We start from the raw sequence: 20,014 nt of genomic DNA, 5'->3' as shown, positions 1-20,014 counted from the left end.
TGTGTCAGCATCCTGTCAGCATCCTGTCTTGCCACTCCCCCAGGACATCCTGACTACGCATCCCTTCACCAAGATCTCCAACTGGAGCAGTGGCAACACCTACTTTCACATTACCATTGGGAACCTGGTCCGAGGGAGCAAATTGCTGTGTGAGACGTCGCTGGTGAGAGATCCTCCTGGCAAGCCTGGCATGAGTCCCTGCTGGCCTCTAGAGCCAACACGGGGTTAGGGGGGAAGAGTGTTCAGTGTGTCTGGATATGGTCAGGGTCCAAGTTCAGGTTCACTTAGGTCTGAGGAAGAGCCTTCATCAGAGGCTGAGGAACAGACTCCAGTTTCAGCATCTGAGGAGTGAGTGTGATGATCAGACTTTTGCCCCATTCACCAGCTGGAACTGTTAGCAGCAGCATCTAGACTGAGCTCTAAGGTGTATTTCAATTGGTTGCCTCATTGTCACTGCTAGAGGGAGGCATCCAGGATGCTGAGGGCTTAGTGTGGGACCATGAAGTTTGGGCACAAGCGGTCTGTATGGATGGATGAATCCGGTCCTTTACCTGTGTGGATGGGGAGGCCAAGTTCTGAGTGTGGCAACTGCCCTGGTCCGGGGTCTGAGTCTCTGACCTTGCCCCATTTATGCTTTGCTTATCTCCCCAACCCTGCTTCCAGGGCTACAAGATGGATGACCTCTTGACTTCCTACATTAGCCAGATGCTCACTGCCATGAGCAAACAGCGGAGTGCCAGGAGTGGCAAGTGAATCCACCGGAGGAGCTGCTGGCTCTGGGCCTGCTCTCCAGGCAGCAGCTGGGGAGGACCTGTGCCATTCTGGCATGGAAGCTGGGTTGACTATCAACTGGACCTCCAAGCAGTTTTCAGTGAGGTCAGAGCTTCCCTGCATCCTCTTCTAGCACCCGGGTTAGTTCTTGTCCTAACTTCATGTGGCCTTCCAATGTACGAGCCTGTGCTCCTTGGATGCCTCTCCTGACAATCCCACCACGTGATTCTCCTTAACCTTCTGTGCACCAAGTGGACAGAGCCATTGAGAGGACAACCCAGGCCTCCCCACTGGGAACAACCAAAGCTCTTGTGCATTGAACAGGATACTCTGGAACCCAAGGGGCTGGGTTACTTCCCTTGAGTTCAGCATCCTCAGCTGGAGGGAGGGAACCAGACTACCTATGTGTACCACAGTGTGAGTGCAGGGCTCCTGCATGTCTCCCTGACTGCCTCAGGGTATAAAGTATATGTTTATCCTTTGGCCCTGCAGTGTTTTTGCTGGAAAGGGAGTATGGGGTCAGGACAGGAACCTGTAGGAGAGTCACCTGAATGACTATTTTCTGTGTCTGAGCCTGCCTATTTTCTGTGTCTGAGCCTGCCTGATCTAGGTTTGTGGTTAGGAGTGTTTGAGCCCTGGATATGCTTTGCAAGTATCTCAAGGGGCCAGATGATCGGTGTGGGAGATCAGTTTGAGTGGGCATGGGCTGGAATCAGCTTCTGGCTCCTGTAACTAGGGCCAGCAGAGCCAGATGGCCCTTGTACCTTGTTAGAAACTTCTTGGCTTATAAGACGGTACATGTCCAAGAATCTTAGCACCAGTTAGGTTAAATCCTTATGTGTCTAGCATAGAGGGGTGTGAGTGTTTACCAGCCACTCTCGAGATTTCCTTGATACTTCAGGAGGGCCATCCACCTCTGTGCACCTGAGCAGACCCCCGCTCCTACAAAGGGAGTGCTCTTCCCTGACCTCCTGGTGTGTGTGAGTAGCAGCTTTGCTTTCTGGAATGATGATGTGGCTCTCTGAGGAAACATGCCTGCGAGTCCACAGTGTGGATAAATCTGGACCAGGAGGAAGGTGCTGTGGGTAGTCTGCCTTATGCCGTCATACCAAGGAGAAAGGCCAAAGCCCAGAGAGGGATTGTCCATGGGTGAAGGTCACCCAGAGAGCTCTTAGCCTCCTGAGTAGTTAGGATTAGATGCCCACCACAGTCACTTAGCAGGAACTACAACAGAGGTATTAAGATGAGACAACCCCTTAATACTCCAAGATCACACATCACTGTTTCCCCATCCTACTGAGATGAATTCTTTATAGAGTGGCTGGACCAGAATGATTCTCCCCAAGGCTCTTCCATTTTGCCTTCTTGACTACTTCTTACCCTAATACCCTTAGGCTTGGAAAGAAAGAAGGGTGGCAAGGTATGGCTGCTACTACTTTGTACGTGGCTCTTGAGAGGTCTCGGAGAAGGTGGAATAGTACGTATTGGTATCTTTGGAGGACTCTGTCACGGGAGGCTTTGGAGCATTTGCGGCATCTGTTTTAACATTGTCCTTCACAGATGGTGGTTTCTTTGAGCCCTTGTTTGGGGGGTTTATAATCCAAGGACTTTCCCCAATTCGATCAGGAGGCTGTGTGGGTTTCTCCTGCAGGCTGGCGGTCTCTGTGGGATAGAAAAGATACAAATACAGATTGCTCTCACTCAGGCCAGTGTGTGAAATACAAATGTCAGCTCTTCACTTAACACTCAGGTTCTTACCTCTAAGTTCCTTCTGCCTCTCCGTCAGACTTTGTGAAGGGTTAATGATCCAGCGTGAGGTTCTAGCTTACTTACCATGCAATGCCTGAGACAAGCATTGACTTTTGGTTAATGTGCAGATGTTTACAAACATGGGCTACAATGGGATGTTTTAAAGACATGTTTAGAATTGGCTGTCATATAGTAAGCACTGAATAAATTTTTGTTTGTCTGACAGGAAAGTAAATAGGAAACAGCAAAAAGAGCAATCATCTTATTTGAGAGAGAAAACTAGATCTGCAAAAACAAATCTCTCTAAAGAAAAAAAATCTCAAAATTACAATATAGTGAGGAACCAAGGGGCCAAAATCTAGAAGAAAATAAGAATCCAAAGAAGTGATCCTCAGAAAATTTTTTTCCCCCTGAGGATATTTCTATCCAGAGGAAATTCCTATCCAGAGTGAAATGTATTTTCTTTGTCATTTTCATGAGTGAAAGAGGATTTTTATTAGACTTGAACTGAATTTGTAGGTCACTTCCATGGCAATATCTTATATTAGGTTTTCTGATTTATGAACACACACACACACATATATATATATATATATATATATATATGAGTCATCTTTCAGTGAAGTTCTGTAGTTTCAAGTAACCCATCATACATCTTTCTTTGTGAGGACTTAAAAGGGTTATCAATCCTAGTGTCTTACAAAAATAGTGTATTTTCTGATTTTGTTTTAAAATCCATTCTGCAAATCTTGCCCTCCCTTTTCTGTAATTTCAGTTGGCCTTGATCTTCCTGTTAGGCATGCACCACCATACCTGGTACCAATCTCTATCTTTAGGACACTTTCTGATTTAAATACGAATAAGGATACTATTTAAATACTAATAGGGAAAAACTTCTGTAATTTTGTTGTTTTTTACATGCCTTATAGGATTTTTTATCCCTCATTTCCTTACATCTTTTCCCATTAGTGCCTTTAGCTACTAAGTTTGGGTTCCTACTAAGAGTTCCTTGAGTTTCTGGGGGTATTTATATTCATATCTTTCATCCAGCGTTAACAAAATTCTTGGACAAAGAGGCTTCTGGTAGTGAAGCCAAGCTGCGATCAGTCTTATGGCTGTAAGTGGATTCTGCCAACAACCACATTTTTTAAGCAAAACAGTGACCTTAGTTGACTGACTCTGATGGCAGCCTTTTGAGATTCAGCTGAGCTGTGCACAGACTTCTGACTTACAGGCACTGCAAGATGATGACAAATGGATACTGTTCTAAATTCCTAATTGTTAACAAAGCAGTGGGAATCTGAAATCTTGAAATGTTTGGTAGACATCTTTCCCCCTTACTATGCTCTGAAAACTTTATGTAACATCATTATAATGTACCATGAATTTAAAAAACTGAAGCTAGGAAGCAATTTAGCAATACCTTTTCTCTTCAAAGGAATAGCCTGTTAAGGACAGAGACAAAAAAGACAGAAACAATATTTTTTTTCCTAGTGAGGTTCATCAATAAGCTACACTGAAGACACTAAATTATCAAAGGACATATCTGTAACAAATGTCCTTAGATGATACTATCTATATATACCATTTTGCTAATGTTAAATTTTTGTGCTGATAGCTTTAGTATGATCTTGTTTGTGGTCTATTGGATACATGCCCAAGAGTGGAATTGCTGGGTCAAAGGGGAGCAATATGTTTAGTCTTCTGAGCAACCTTCACACTATTTTCCAGACTGATTGAACAAGTTTACATTTCTACCAACAATGTAGTAGTGCTCCCTCTTTTGGTCACCTTCCTGCCAGCATCTGTTATTTAGTTTTCTTGATCATGGCCATTCTAACTGGGGTGAAGTGAAATCTCAATGCTGTTTTGATTTGTATTTCTTTTATGGCCAGAGATGTTGAACATCTCTCTTCATGTGTCTATTGGCCATTCTTACTTCTTTTGAGAAGTCTCTAAGTCTTTAGCCCATTTATTGAGTTGTTTCTCTGAGGGTTTATTTGGGGGAGGTGTTGTTTGAACTCAATGTATTTTAGATATGAGGCCCTTGTCTGATACATAGCTTGTAAAAATCCTCCCCCATTCTGTGGACTTTTTAGCTAGCTATGTCCTTTGCCATGCAGAAACTCTTCAGTTTGATGTGATCCCATTTATCTAGTCTTTGATTTGTTCTGATTCTGGATCTTTATTTAGGAAGTTTCAACCATGCCTAGGAGCCCTAGTTTTTCCCATAACTCTTCCTGTAATAGTTTCATGGTATCTGGCCTTACATTGAAGTCTTTGATCCATTTAGAAGTGATCCTGGTGCAGGGCGATATATAAGGCTCTAGCTTCAGTTTTCTGCATGTGCATAGTCAATTCTGCCCAGCTGTAGGTCTGTGGGTTCATTTCTGGGTCTTCTGTTCTGTTCTGTTGGTCCTCAGGCCTATTCTGTGTCACTACCAAGCTGTTTTTTTTATTACTATGGCTTTGTAATAGGGTTTGGATCTTGGTATTGATATTCCTCCAACACTGTTCTTCCCGCTAAGGATTTTTTTTTCTCTTTGGGGTCTTATTATTCCATATGAATTTTTGGAATGAAGAATATTGTTGGGATTTTGATTGGTATTGCATTGAATTTGTAAATTTCTTTGGGCAATATTGCCATTTTCACAATGTTAAACCTTCCATGGAAGGCTTTTTTCCATTTCCTTAAATCTGCTTCAATTTTTTTCTGATTTTTAAAAATTTCATAAGAGAGGTTCTTTACCTAGGAACTCAATTAACCAAAGAGGTGTTTTATTTTTTGACAGCCTAGTAAATTCTAAGCAAAAGATAACTATGACTGATACTAAATTTATGTTGGTGTAAGGTTTGGAACAATTTTTTGCACAGAAATTAAAAACAATACAGAAATAGTATTTATTCAAAATCAAGCATATACCAAAAGAAAAAAATTTTAACCAAAAGTCTAATAAAAAGAACAATCTTAAATAGCAGCTAGAGAAATGAAATCTGAAGACCTTTTCATAGGAAACTACACAGAACAGAAGGCAGTGGGTGTCCAGACAGCAGGTGTAGCAAAACATACCCACTTAGCTGGTAGACGTGGTGTAAGATGAGGCTGCCTGTGTCCAGTCTTCCCAATGCTTTCTCTGACCCTAACTTTGGTCTTGTACCCTCTCTGTGTCTATCAGAGGTACTCAAATAGCTTTTCAATATATTTCCTTCTGCTTACATCAGGAAAAAGTATATTCTATAACATAAAAGTGCGAACTATTAAAAAAAAGTGCGAACTATTAAAAATAGAGAACACTTGAATTTTCTACTTACCTTTCTTGTCACCATTTCAACACAGTAGGGGCAAATTAACTTAGTACTGTTTCTAAGGCATTATTGCTACCTCCGTTGCACTTCTTAGTCTTTCAAAATGTCTTTCCTAGACACGTGGGATATAGCCCAGTTGTAGAGCACTTACCGGGCATGTACACCACCCTGGACTTTTTTTCCACCGAGGGTTAAAGTACCCTCTTTTCCATATTGCTCTCATCATTTCCATGCTCTAATCATTTCATATTTGGGTTACTGTTACAGACAGAATTCTCTTCCCCACCTCCATATTCATATATTGAAGCCCTACACACTCAGTCTGATTATGTTTGGGAAATGGGACTGTTAAGGTTAAACAAGGTCAATGGACCAGTCCTTAATCTGGTAGGTCTGGTATCCTACCAGAAGCTGAAGCAATCAGAACTCTCTTGCTATGTAAACTCTGAAGAAAGGTTATAAGGTTGTAGTGGGAAGGTAGTTGTCTAGATAGAGATTAGAAAGTTCTCACCAGGAACCAAATTTGCCAGTACTTTGATTTTAGACTTCCAGATGCCAAAATGATAAGAACATAAATTTCTGTGGTTCACTCGTCCAATCTCTGGCACTCATTTATACTTACCAGTATAGGAATAATCATTAAGTAGCTGAAATACTTGAACACAGACAATAAATGGGATGACCTTAAAATCTATCAAACCAAGAGTTGAGATTTCTTTGCTACTTAAAGGAATTTGACTTAAAAACTTCAACTTCACAACACATTTAAAAAGAAAATGAATAATTTCAGTGGTCTTTTTTTTTTTCATGGTCCTGTGGATCCATTCCTACAGCCTTAAATGTGTATCAAGAGCTGGTTCATGGAATCTTGGAATTTTCACTGTCCACAAGAACTGGAATCACCTAATGCTTTTGTGCAGTAATTTTAGTAAAAAAGCTCTAGGAACTATGAAAGAAATGATAACCCATACTCCACAGGCTTCTGCTTAACTGGTTTTCTTTGTGGGACTGTACTAGTTTCCCTAACTAGTAATTCTCTATGACCATCTCCATAATTTGCTAAGCCATAATACCACAGTCCTCTGAGAAGCTCTAGTTTCTCCTCCCCTTGCTGGGCCTATTGCATTTCCTCAGCCCTTGAGATGTTTCGCTGAATAGACATTTCCGGCCCTTGCCATTTCCCTTGTTTGAAAATTTTCACCTCTTTATTGCCTATAGACAGAGACTAGACTCTATCCTAGAATTCCAGGCCCTCAGCAGTTTTCTTTCTCCATCTTCTAACACATATCAAACATAGCTGAACCCTATGGACCATTTGCAGCCCTGTTGGCACACGATAGAGCTACTCTGTCCTGGACGTGGGTGCCGGCTTAGTGGCCAACTACCACTACTGCCTGCTTTCCTCACTGGTCTTTGTTGGCCAAGCCCTCCTCTCTCCTGGGACACACTCTCCACAGACAGATTTCAATTCTCTGCAACCTTTTGGAATGTCTGGTAAAAAGTAGGTACTCAATGTGTGATGTATGAATAGTATACAAAGAAGTAAACAAATAAATGTCTGCGCTTAAAATCTTCCCAGTGATCTCATGGTTTTGACAAAATCTGAAGTCTGATGTTAAAGGTCATCTAGGATATAAACTTGTCCATTTAATCATTCCTTGTTATTAGCAGGGGACTGGTTCTAGGACTCAGAGGCTCAAAGACATAGCTAGGGATGTAGTTCCACTGGTAGAACAATTGCCTAGCAAGCATTGAGTTCAAATCCCAGTACTGCTTAAATAAAATATAACCTACACATATCCTCTTTTATACTTTAAATCATCTCTAGATTACTTATGTCAAATATTATATACAAGCTAAGTAATTACTTATAATATCAAATACTATATACAAGCTAAGTAATAGTTATGCCACATTGTTTAGGAAACAGTCACATGCCACAAAACAGTGTTTGAGTCTATCACCCATAGGATCATAATAGAGCTGAAAAATTCCTATCAGTGACATTGTAGCTACCATGATGTCACAACACATTCCAGATCTGGAGTGATCTAGTATAAAAAAAAAAAGAAAAAACCTCTACTGTATGGCTGGTAGTACAACCATGAACAGGACATAATGCTGATAATTACACATCAATGTTATTGGCTTATATGTTGATTATACTATATACTTTTTATCATTATTTTACAATGTATTCCTAATTATAAAACTTTATTATAAAACAATGCTGTGCCATGCAAGCAACAGTCTATACATCTTGGGCTAAGTCTGATTGCATTGTTTTCTTGTGCTTAGTTTGCTATCATGTTTTCTGTTCATTATGACCTAAGAAGCTCTCTCTCTCTCTCTCATTCTCTCTTCTCTCTCCTATTCTATATGGTGTACATATATACCACACATTCACAGACTATATATCATCTAGGTTTGTGCTAAGTATATTTGATGTTCACACAATAAAATCAAGAAAGAAGGCATTTCTCCAATAGTATTGTTTTCTGAGAGAAAGCACTTAAGTATTAAATAGAGCAGCCCCACTGACTAGGAAAAGTCCATACTCTTCACAGTATCAGGCCACATGCTGAGCTATACAGTACGTATCAGCAATCACCTAACTTCTATTTCAGTATTTTCCACCAGCACTTGGTTGACTTCTTAGCTGGAAGCCCATGGATAAAGAGTGGACTGACTAGACTTCCTGACTTCTCCCTGGCTCCCATGTCCCCTGTCTTCCCCGTACACCTTCAGGAGAAAAACAGACCAGGGCTCTGGGAAGCAATGGGTAGGGGGACAAGAGTGAGGAGCAAGCAAGGCCTTGGACTTTACCTGAGGCTTCGCAGACTTCCCGCATTTTTTCCTTTTCAGCTTCTCTCCACCTGAAAGGAAGCAGACCATGAGCCTCTTTGAAAAAAGGTAATAATCCCAGGCAGAGGACAGAAGCAAAACATTATTCAGTCAGATTCTCACTTGAAGCTGAGTTTGGCCTTGATCCCCTTTAGAGGATCAGTTGTAAATCAAGAAATGATGGGGTCTAAGGAAGCATGGTGTTTTCTAACCATGCTTTTTCCAGGATGTTCCATCCCTCTTCCACCTTAAATCTAAACAATCCTGTAGCATTTGCTCTGCAAGGATTCTCAAACATTTTCTTGGACAGATAAAAAGAATATGAAGTCAAGAAGTCAGGTGTGGTGGCGCATCCTGTAATTGTAACTACTCAGAAGGTTGAGATTGGGAGAAGTGATGTTGAAGGCCAGCCTGGGCAAAGACTTAGCAAGACCCCATTTCAACTAATAAAATTCTAGGGGTGGCCGGGTGCTGGTGGCTCACTACTCAGGAGGCTGAGATCTGAGGATCGTTAGCATGGGCAGGAAAGTCTGCGAGACTCATCTCCAATTAACCAACCAGAAACCCTGAAGTAGAGCTGGAGTAAAAAAGCTCAGGGACAGCACTCAGGCCCTGAGTTCAAGCCCCAAGACCAGAAAAAAAAAAAAAAGTGGTCTTCCTGGTCTTTGACTTTGCTTCTTTGCACAAAACCCTGCTCTGTCCATTCATGGTTGGCAGGGGAGGGGAGGTGTTTTTTATTTTTTATTTTTGCTTATGTGGTGCTGAGGAATCGAACCCAGGGCCTCTGGCATGCAAGGCAAGCGCTCTACCACTGAGCCAACTTCCCAGCCCCAGGGGAGGTGTTTATTCTGGAAACTCGTCAACCTTGTCTTCTTCTATTGGCTCCATCTTGAATTGAAAATAACACACTTGATTATGCTTTAGTGAGAGTCCTTGTCCTGAAAGCATTGTCCTCTCTTGGGAAGGGATATGAGGCAATGCAGGCAGCGTAAGAAGAAACAAAGAGTTTTCCCTTAAGCCAGTCTTGCCACATGGAATTACAGGAAAAATGCATTTTCCCCCCTCAGAACTCTGTAGGAACCTATTTATTTGGGAACATTCCTTTAAAATTATATCTACTTACCAGTGGAAACAAAATATGGCGGTAATGATAACTGCAGAAGTAAAATCCACGAGAAGCCATATGCCCATGTAGTATCCTGGTGTCTACAAAACACAAAGTGAGAGGTCAAGCAGGATGGCTGCTTGAAAGCATCTACCATTTTCACTCTGTGAATGAGAAGCTGGCTACACAGACGTAACCAGATTCAAGGAAAGAGGAGAAGAAAGGAGAACCTATAAAGAGTTCTCAAGGACCCAGGAAATTGCACAGAAAGCAATCATGGCACAAGAAAAGCAGCGGGGGAAATGTGAAGGAGTTTGCAGTTAGCACCTGGCTTCCCCAGCTGGGGACAGAGGAACTGAAGACCACAACAGGTAAAATCAGCCTCACCGAGGGCTTGTCAAACACAGCTGTGGGAAACTGCCAGCCTTACCACCAGTGAAGGGACTTGGGAGGCAGGGACTAATCTGCTGTGAGAGACTGCACTTTAGGAAATAAAAGATATTCTGTGTCCCCCTATCCCATAGAGCAACAGAGTCACCCTCTTGAGAAAGTTTCTCTGGGAGCCCAAGGTCAAGAAGTAATCACAACTTAACCCAACAGACATCTCGGCCATAGAACTTGGGTAAAAATCAGGTATAAGAGGTGCGTGAAAGGAGGGGAAAATGACAGGCAGGAAGCAGCAACACATTTTAAGCTGTAGGAAGCCAGGCTGCAGGAGGAGGTCAGAGGCTGCAGAATCGTGGCAACAGTGTGTGGAGATGGAGGATTGGGAATTCCCACCACATCAGAGAACAGAGGCGTCCAGGCAGTAGCTGTACGAACTGATGTGGAAAGAGCTCTGGACCTCCAAAAACACAGTGCATGCATGGAATCTACCCCCAAACTATTGCATCTCAAAAAACAAAAGAAAAAACTCATCACAGCCTTCCACTGGATGGAGGTAGCTGTGCCAGGCCTAGCAGGTAAGCAATCTTTGGATTACCTGCTGTGCCAAATAATAGAGGCATTAGCCATCAGCTTGAACTCTAAAGGCCTTTCCTTCATGAAAGGTCTTCTGAGGGATGCAAAGCCCTCATACTTGGCCTCTTAGAATCTGCAGAAAAGTCTATACGTAAATATACATATAAGATATTCAAGAACAATCAAGAATTCATATTTGTTGTATATAAGTCTGTCTTTGTTTCTCTTTTGGTTCAACTGAGTATTGTTAAACTGCATGCTTTTTTTCTATAAATCAGATAAAGGCCACTTTACTACCTGTACCTATTACCACCTCTCATTTTGTCTTGTATTTTGCTTCTCTCCCTTCATTTTATCTGAAATGATTATTCTTGAAACCATTACCTGTCTGTCAATATTCTTCCCGTGTATACCTTCTCTGTATATCTACAAGTGGAACACTTCCCCTTGTTTCTCCATGCTTAATTCTTCCTCTTTACCTAGACTCACACCTGCTAACTAGATTACTTTAAAAAAAACTTTTTTTGTATTTTAATTTCTATTTTCAGCTTTTGTTTGGTTTTCTTTGTATGTATGTGTGCATGTATGTATGCACACATATGTTGGCACTGGAGCTTGAATTCAGGGACTGGGTACTGTCCGTTAGCTTTTTTTGTTCACAGCTAGTGCTCTACCACTTGATCCAGAGTTCCATTCTGGCCTTTTGATGGTTAATTGGAGATAAAAGCCTCACAGACTTTCCTGCTCAGTGCAGTTTTGAACTGTGATCCTTGGATTTCAACCTCCTGAGTAACTAGGATTATAGGTATAGTCCACTGGCACTCAAGTTCTTTTCTCCTTTTTGGTCATTGGTGTTGTCTTTAAAAAAAAAAAAATCTATGCATATGAGTGAACTAAATTCCTCTCACTTCAACTTCCCATTCCCTAAACAAAAACAAAAAGTCATTAATTTCTTTTTTACTTATCTCACTCTACTATCCATTTTCCTCTCCATAAAACTTACCTGCCACTCCTTTTTTTACCTATGTAACCAAATACATAAATACACCAGCCAGGCGCTGGTATATAGGTGGCTCTCACCTATAATCCTAGCTACTCATGAGGCTGAGATCTGATAATCATGGTTCAATGCCAGCCCAGGCCAAAAAACCAAGGGGACTCATCTCCAATTAACCACTCAAAAACTGAAAGTGACACTGTGGCTCAAAGTGATAGAGCCTTAGCCTTAAGCAAAAGAACTCAGGGACAGTATTCAGGCCCTGAATTCAGTCCTCATCACCACAACCACCACCAACAACAAAAAAACCAATAATACCACAGTAAAGGATTTAAGAGAAAGTGAAAATGAAGAAATCCCAATGAGCTCAATAAAACAATAGTAAAAAAACATAAATATAATAGAGAAACAGGTATTTTTATTTTTTGGGGGGGGCGTCCAGTTGTGGGGCCTGAACTCTGAGCCTGGGAACTGTCCCTCAGCTCTTCAGCTCAAGTCTAGCGCTCTACCACTTGAGCCACAGCGCCACTTCTGGCTTTTTCTTTTTTCTTATATGGTGCTGAGGAATCGAACCCAGGGCCTCATGCATGCAAGGCAAGCGCTCTACCACTGAACCACCTTCCCAGCCCCGAGAAACAGGTATTTTTAAAATGAGAAATTCTAAGAGGATTCAAACAAAAATAAGAGAAATTGAACTGATAATAACAAGAAAACACAAACAGCTGAATGATTGAACAAACAAGTGAAGGTGTAGGATATGAGAAATTCAATAAAAAGATGGAAACCTTGTAAAAAAAAAAATAAAACTAAACTCCTTAAAATTAAGAGTTCAACTGCCCAAATAAAAGACTCAACCAAAAGCCTAATAGAAAGGATGAAGTTGAAAACAGGGTATCAGAGGTTGAAGACAAAGCAGAGAAATTAAAACAAATATATTGAAAAACAAGGTACTCAGGCATTAAGAAAGAGACAGTAATCTGTATGATGGAGACATAGACCTCCAAATAGGCATAGTCAGAGAAGAAACAACTCTAGACACATTATCATAAAAATACTATATAGGTGGGGCTGGGAAGGTGGCTCAGTGGTAGAGCGCTTGCCTTGCATGCATGAAGCCCTGGGTTCAATTCCTCAGCACCACATAAGCAGAAAAAAAAAGCCAGAAGTGGCGCTGTGACTCAAGTGGTAGAGCGCTAGCTGAAGAGCTGAGGGACAGCGCCCAGGCCCAGAGTACAGGCCCCATGACCGGATCCCCCCCCCCCCAAAAAAAATGCTATATAGAATTAAAAAAGAGAGGAGTCAAGTTAAAATAGTAAGCTCATTAGAATAACAGCAAATTTATTGATACACTTAAATGCAAGGTGGGTATGGAAAGCCATAATTCAAGTCTGAAGACAATTGCTAATTTGGATACTATACTCAGAGAAGCCATCCTCCATAACTAACGGAGAAATAAAACCTTCCAGGATAAACAAAGCTAAAGGGATTCACTACTTCTAAACTAGTACTGTAGATGATACTTAAGGGAATCTTCATGGAAGAAAAACCAAAATGGAAAAATAAAGGAAATAATGCATTTGCTGTAAGAGTAGATTAGCAAAGCAAGAAGAGAAAAGAAGAATAACAAAAAACAACAAAATAATAGGAAATACGGTAAACAGGCTTATTAATTCTCCAGTCAAAAGACATAGAATGGCAACTTCAGAAAAATAAGATCCTATTATTTAAATTTCTTGCTATAAGAAACATCTCACTGAAAGAGATAAACACAAGCTTGAGGAGAAAGGATGAAAAAATACCTCTTTTTTTCTCTCTTTTTAATGCCAGTTCTAGGGCTTGAATTCAGAGCCTATGTCCTGTCCTTGAGCTTCTTTTGCTTAAGATTAGTGCTCTACCACTAGAGCCATAGTGCCACTTCTGACTTTTTCTGTTTATGTGATACTGAGGAATCAAACCCAGGGCTTCATGCATGGTAGGCAATCACTCTACCACTAAGCTATATTCCCAGCCTTTTTTCTACTTTTTTGAGATTTGAGTCACATTAATTTATTATCAGTTCAGGGGAAAAATGCTTCAGCATCATTTAAGTAAAAACACACTTCCCAAATGGACAACTTTGAGCCATTACTAATTCAGGGAGATACGAATTCAGAGGGTGTACTGCTTTCTAAATTATACATTTTCAATGTGGTATATATACCTGATGGAATTCTATGCTTCCATCAGAAAGAATGGCATTGCCCCATTTGTAAGGAAATGGAAAGACTTGGAAAAAATTATATTAAGTGAGGCAAGCCAGACCCAAAGAAACAGGATGCATTGTTTCCCTCATTCATAATAACTAGAATGTCTAGGATATTCTTAGCAGGAGTTCACAATAGCTCAATAGCAATATATATATAACTACATAAAAAGATACTTATCAAAATGATCTCCAAGAAATGGAAACGAGGGATTTTTTGGTTTGCTTTTGTGTGTACTGTTTGCAGTTACTTCTTTTTAAATTTTTTTTAAAATTTTTTATTTTTCTTGTGAAAATACTGTACAGAGGAGTTACAATTACATGGGCAAGATAATGAGTACATTTCTTATCAAGCATTGTTGCCTCACCCTCTGTTTTCCCTTCCCATCCTCCCCCCCACCCTCATGTGTCCCCCCCCATCTCCTTCCCCTCCCCGCCACCGCCAAAGTTGTAAAGTTCGTTTTTCAACATAACAACTTGCAATGGGTCCACCTGTATCACTATTTAAATGATCTGTTTTTTTCCCTTCCCCTCCACAAATTATAGCAACATCAAATACAGTGAGAGCAAGGGTTATACCGTGGGGGAGGGACATACAAAGCAACAAAGAAATCATCTTATAAATATGTTAGAAACAATCACATGAAAGAAAAGACATTTGAATACTTATCTTGGGGTTCATTTCGCCTAACATCAACTTATCTGACCTTTTCTGCTTGTCTCAGACATATACTAGTTATTTCTTTATATTTTTTGTTCCGTTGGTTTATTCTCTGATGTCACTGTTTTTTATTTCTGTCTTGTATATACACTTATCTGATTTGGGGAAGGGAAGAGGAACCATTGAAGTGGTGGGACAGACAGTGAACCACTATAACAGTGATACTCACTAGACACATTGTTGGAAATGATCTTTACAATTTGGGGGTTGGGGTGTCAGGGAGGGGGAAATGGGAGAAGATGAGGGAGGGGGGGCTAACACTGTTCAGCTGTGCTGAAGGACCTGCCACCCAAGGTTCCCTTCACTGTACTTCTAGAAAGTCACCAGGGAAAGAATGGCCGGCAAGTCCTCACCTTCATTAGAGTCCTAATACAGTACTGGCCTATGATACCATGCCCTTGATGCTGTCCTGTCTCCTAGTCTAGACCCTGAACAGGTCAGAAACATACCAGCTGGGAACTAGTAGCTCATGCCTGTAATTCTAGCTATTCAGGAGGCGGAGACCTAAGAATCCAGGTTCAAAGCCAGCCCACACAGAAAATCTCTAAGACTCTTGTCTCCAATTAACTAGCAAAATGTTGGAAGTAGAGGGGTGAGTGAAAAAGCTAAGGGAGAGTATAGGACTCTGAATTTAATCCCACCAGACCAGCACAGAAAAAAAAAAACAAGGGAGGAAAGAAAAGAAACAAAAATCAATGAAGGTGGAGGTATAGAAATGGTCATGTAAGACCCTGCCCCAAGAAGTCTTTTCTGCCTAAAGCTTTCAAAGGAACAAAGTTAAACTGTTTTTTAGCTGAATGCAGTAGCATATGCCTTTAGTCATAGCTTCTTGGGAGGCTAAGACAGGAGGATCATTTGAGCCAAGGAATTTGAAGCCAACTCGGGAAACACAGGTGAGATTCTATCTTGAAAACCAATTTAAAAAACTCTTTCTGTTATATGCAAGTTTGTCCCAGTCAATCTGCTGTCTAGCCAGATAAACCCAGACTCTGTTGCAGTACCTGGGTGGCCCAAGCTCTCTCCACAGGCAATAGGTAGTAGAATTAGGGTAGGACTATAAGCCAGGTGCCAGGTACTAGGGGTTCAGGCCTCCAGGTCTTTGGTAGTGAAGAACAGAAGGGTTAGAAAAGGAAACCAGGCTAGGCAGACAGACACTTGTTCACCTCTCCAAGAGCAGTTTGTTCAGGAGATAGTTTTTACCGAAGAGTCATATATGCCTGATCTTCTACACAGAGCCCATGATGCTCGCTGTCTACTGCTGCCATTAGCTCTACGGAGTTGTGGCTGAAATAACAAAACTCTGGGATCAGACTCCATTTTGAATCTCACAAGCATGAGACCAGGTTGCCAGGGCCATGTTTGAACTTTGGTTTCCTCCTGGGGATTGCAATAATTATGGCCAGTTCATACTTACACACATACATAACTACTGTATGTGAAGCACATTGTAAGGACTCAAAGAATGAAAACCATGAGAGGATCTAGATAGAACCATAGAAATATCACATCTCCAGTACTCGCAGGTGACCCTTCTTATAAGGAGCTCCCCAGGAGACTGCACAGAAGGAAATATAACAGTGTAGGGCACTGACCATCATTGTACCCGGTGGGGAAGAAGGATCTAGACAAGCAGCTTACCATGAAGAAGTAGGGGTAACTCATCTGACTCAGGAGTGGAATGTTGTCTGTGGTCACTGAGTTGATCTTGGAGCACCATGCCAGTGAGAAAAGCCATGGCTCATTGATGATGTATAAGTTGATGTTAATATTAGCTGCTTTATATTCTCTGGAACAGAAACAGAATCCACAGAGCATTTAGAACCAGTATGACTCTAAATACCTACAAGGGGAGCAGCCATGTCTATGAATGGCTTGCCTCAATTACTGGAGGCTGCAGATCTTATTAAGGGAGAAGCAAAGGGCGAAGATTAGGCAGACAGGGAAAAAGTGACCCAATGGGAATGACATCCTCTTCTCTTCCTGGGAACCCTGGGGGATGGAAAGAACATCCCCTCTTTTCCTGAAGGCCCAGGGAGACCAAGATATTTGTTCACCCTGGCACAGACCAGCTGGTGAAGGGGACAGTGACACAACCAGATGCCAGAGCAGCTGAGACTTGCTGAAAGGGCAAGCCTACATCGGCTACCTACTTTAAATCCCAAACTCAACTAACCAACCGTCTTTCTACATATTAAGAAGGAATATATAGAAACTGAAATGAAAAATACAGCTAACAATTACTTCAAAGAAACTAAGTGCTTAGGCATAAATTTATGAGAACAATGGAGGGTATTGAGAGGAGAAAGTAGGTGTGTGGAAGTATCACAATGCAATCTCCCTAAGATGTTGCTAATACGAATTTCAGGAAGCCAAGTATAGGATTATAAACTTAAAATGACAAAATACTGACAGAAGTAACCAAAGAAGACTTAAATAAATGGAGAATACGTGTTCATAGACTGAAAACTCAATGCAGCAAAGCTGCCAATTGTCCCCACGTTGATCTGGGAGCTTAGTGAAAGATCTATGAAAGCACCAGCAAAGTTTTCTATATAGTTAGGCCAGCAAAATCTATAAACTATATATGGAAAGTACAGTCACTGAAAAATTAAATCTTGTCAAAGAATCAAGTAAAAAGAAGTCATTTACTCTACTTGATATTGTAGTTTACTGTAGAAATATGGAAATCAAGACAGTGTAACATCAGAGGGATAGAAACATAAACCAATGGAACAGAAGAGGACCCCAGAAATACCCTACACACATATGCCCAAGTAATGCTTGACAGAGGCGTAAAATGAATCTAATGAGAGAATGGGTTCTTTTTTTCAGTATATGGTACTGAAAACTGGAGAGCCATAGTACCTTGCCCCAAAATTAAGAATCTTGATCGAAATCTCAACCTAAACTCACACTATGTATGAAAATGAACTCAAAATTGATCACAGACTTGAATGCATAGTTTAAAAACAAAAATTTTAGGAAAAAAATTGAGATCTAGGACTAAACAAATTTTTAGACTTAAACTTTTTAAAAGCATGATCAAGGAGAAAACTATTAAGTAAGAAGATGCTATAGATGAGTTGCAGACAAGGAGAAATTGACTAGTATAGAGAATATATAAAGAATTCACTGCTGGGTGCCGGTGGCTCACGCCTGTAATCCTAGCTACTCAGGAGGCTGAGATCTGAGGATCACAGTTCAAAGCCAGCCTGGGCAGGAAACTCTGTGAGACTCTTATCTCCAATAAACCACTAGAAAACTGGAAGTGGTGCTGTGGCTCAAACGGTAGAGCGCTCACCTTGAGCTGAAGAGCTGAGGGACAGCGCCCAAGCCCAGAGTTCAAGTCCCACATCCGACAAAAAAAAAAAAAAAAAAAAAAATTCACAAAATTCAACAACACATTTCAATGAAAGGTATATACCATGAGCAAACCAGTACATAAGATGTTTAACATCATTAACCATTAGAGAATTTAAAAAACTACTGATAATTATGTTATTATATGCCTTTCAGAAAAAATAAAATAAAACACAGAGCAATGCTAGATATTGGCAAAGATGAAGAAACTCTGGATCCTTGTATATTGCTGACAGAAATGTAAAATGCTATAGCTTCTCTGAAAACATGTCAGCCTTTTATAAAACTAAATACATGTAATGAAAGTATTATAGCAAATGTTCTCTTGGACATTTATCCTAGAGGAAGAAAACCTTATTTTCTCATTAAAACAAATGCTCATAATGGCTTTATCTATTATATCTCATAAATGGAAACAATTAGATTCCCTTAAGTTGGTGAATGATTAAACAACGATTAGTATATATCCACATCAGAGATATGATATACTTAGCAACAAAAAGGGACAACTATTGATAAATGAAACAACTTGGAAGAATTTGAAGGGAGTTATTCTCAATTAAAAAAATTGAACCTTGGGTCTGGGAAGGTGGCTCAGTGGTACAGTACGTGCCTTGCATGCATGAGGCCCCGGGTTTCATTCCTCAGCACCACATAAGCAGAAAGACCCAGAAGTGGCGCTGTGGCTCAAGTGGTAGAGAGCTAGCTTTGAGCTGAAGAGCTGAGGGCCAGCGCCCAGGCTCAGAGTTCAGGCCCCTTGAACCTCAGACATGCTAGACTACCTCTTGACCCATGCCCCAAACCTTCAGTTTGTATTCTGTTTTTTAAGATAGGATCTCACTATCTTTGCTTGGGCTGTGACTTGTGATCTTCCTGTCTCTGTACACTGTTGATAGGAATGTGGATTAGTATAACCATTATAGAAAACAGGATGGAGGTTCCCCCCCAAAACACTCCAAACTTAAAAAACAGGATTGCCATATGATGTGTCAATTTCACTTCTGGCTATATATCTGAAGGAAATGAAATTGCTATGTCCAAGGGCTATCTGCATTTCCACATTTACTGCAGCATAGCCAAGCTATGGAATCAATTCAAGTGTCCACCAATAATGAGTTGATTAAGAAAAGATAAATGCATAGGTGTAAAATGTATGTATATACCATGTATATGTATATTGTATGTATATACCATATGTATATGGAGCAAATACTGTTCTGTCTTTAAAAAGAAGGAAGGTCAGTCATTTGCAACAGTATGGACAAGCCTATATAAAATAAGCCAAAAAAGACAAATACTGTGTACTCTTAATTTTGGAATCTTTAAAAGTCACAGGCTCATGCCTAGCTACTCAGGAAAATCCATGAGACTTACCTAAATTTAATCACCAAAAAGCCAGAAGTAGATCTGTGGCCCAAGTGGTAGAGCACTTTACACTTGAGCAAAAAAGCTTAGAGTTCAAGGCTCAGGACAGGTACAAAAAAAATTCATAGCAGTTTATAGAATGCTGATTTTTAGAGGCTGGGGTAAGAAAAGGGAAAGATATTAAGGTCACCTAGTTTCAATTAGATAGGAGGAATATGTTTTCGAGATTTGCTGAACAACAGGACAACTATATCCATAATAATATACTGCAAATTCAAAAGAGATAAGGGAGTAAATTGCAAATCTCACAAAAAAGTAACAGTTACTAATTTAAGTATTCCATATTCTATACACATATCAAAACATCATATTGTATCCCATAAATGTACACAATTGTGCTCAAATTTTTTTCCCTAACACTAAAATAGCTACAATCCCAGCATCAAGAAGCAGAGACAGGAGAATGGCAAGTTTGAGGTCAGTTTGGGCTATATAATGAAACCCTGTCTAACAAAACATGAAAGCATTTCTAACATCAAAATCTAAAAGGGAGTATATCTCTATGTTCAAATAGTCTTAACTAAAATAAGGCAT

At 40.5% G+C, this 20,014-nt stretch overlaps 2 protein-coding genes across 2 annotated transcripts in view; one reads left to right on the top strand and one right to left on the bottom strand.

Annotated features, from left to right (window-relative positions):
• The window catches only part of Myo7a (myosin VIIA), a 78,855-nt gene extending 77,602 nt beyond the window's left edge, over nt 1-1,253 (top strand). The window contains exons 49-50 of the mRNA XM_042687570.1: nt 44-163; nt 664-1,253. Coding sequence (XP_042543504.1) covers nt 44-163; nt 664-753 — 210 coding nt within the window. The 3' untranslated portion in view covers nt 754-1,253. The remainder of the gene's footprint in view (nt 1-43; nt 164-663) is intronic.
• Nucleotides 1,254-1,357: 104 nt separating this feature from the next.
• Gdpd4 (glycerophosphodiester phosphodiesterase domain containing 4) overlaps nt 1,358-20,014 on the bottom strand; it is an 83,831-nt gene continuing 65,174 nt past the window's right edge. Inside the window, exons 13-16 of the mRNA XM_042690371.1 lie at nt 16,334-16,481; nt 9,794-9,876; nt 8,653-8,702; nt 1,358-2,433 (exon numbers count right to left, since the gene is read on the bottom strand). Of these exons, the coding sequence (XP_042546305.1) occupies nt 2,204-2,433; nt 8,653-8,702; nt 9,794-9,876; nt 16,334-16,481 (511 nt within the window). The 3' untranslated portion in view covers nt 1,358-2,203. The remainder of the gene's footprint in view (nt 2,434-8,652; nt 8,703-9,793; nt 9,877-16,333; nt 16,482-20,014) is intronic.

This window comes from Dipodomys spectabilis, unplaced genomic scaffold, assembly GCF_019054845.1.
Source record: "Dipodomys spectabilis isolate Male_0828 unplaced genomic scaffold, ASM1905484v1 ptg000003l, whole genome shotgun sequence".
Classification (NCBI taxonomy): Eukaryota; Metazoa; Chordata; class Mammalia; order Rodentia; family Heteromyidae; genus Dipodomys; species Dipodomys spectabilis.
Note: the sequence above shows the minus strand (reverse complement) of the source record. Positions and strands in the feature narration are given on the sequence as shown.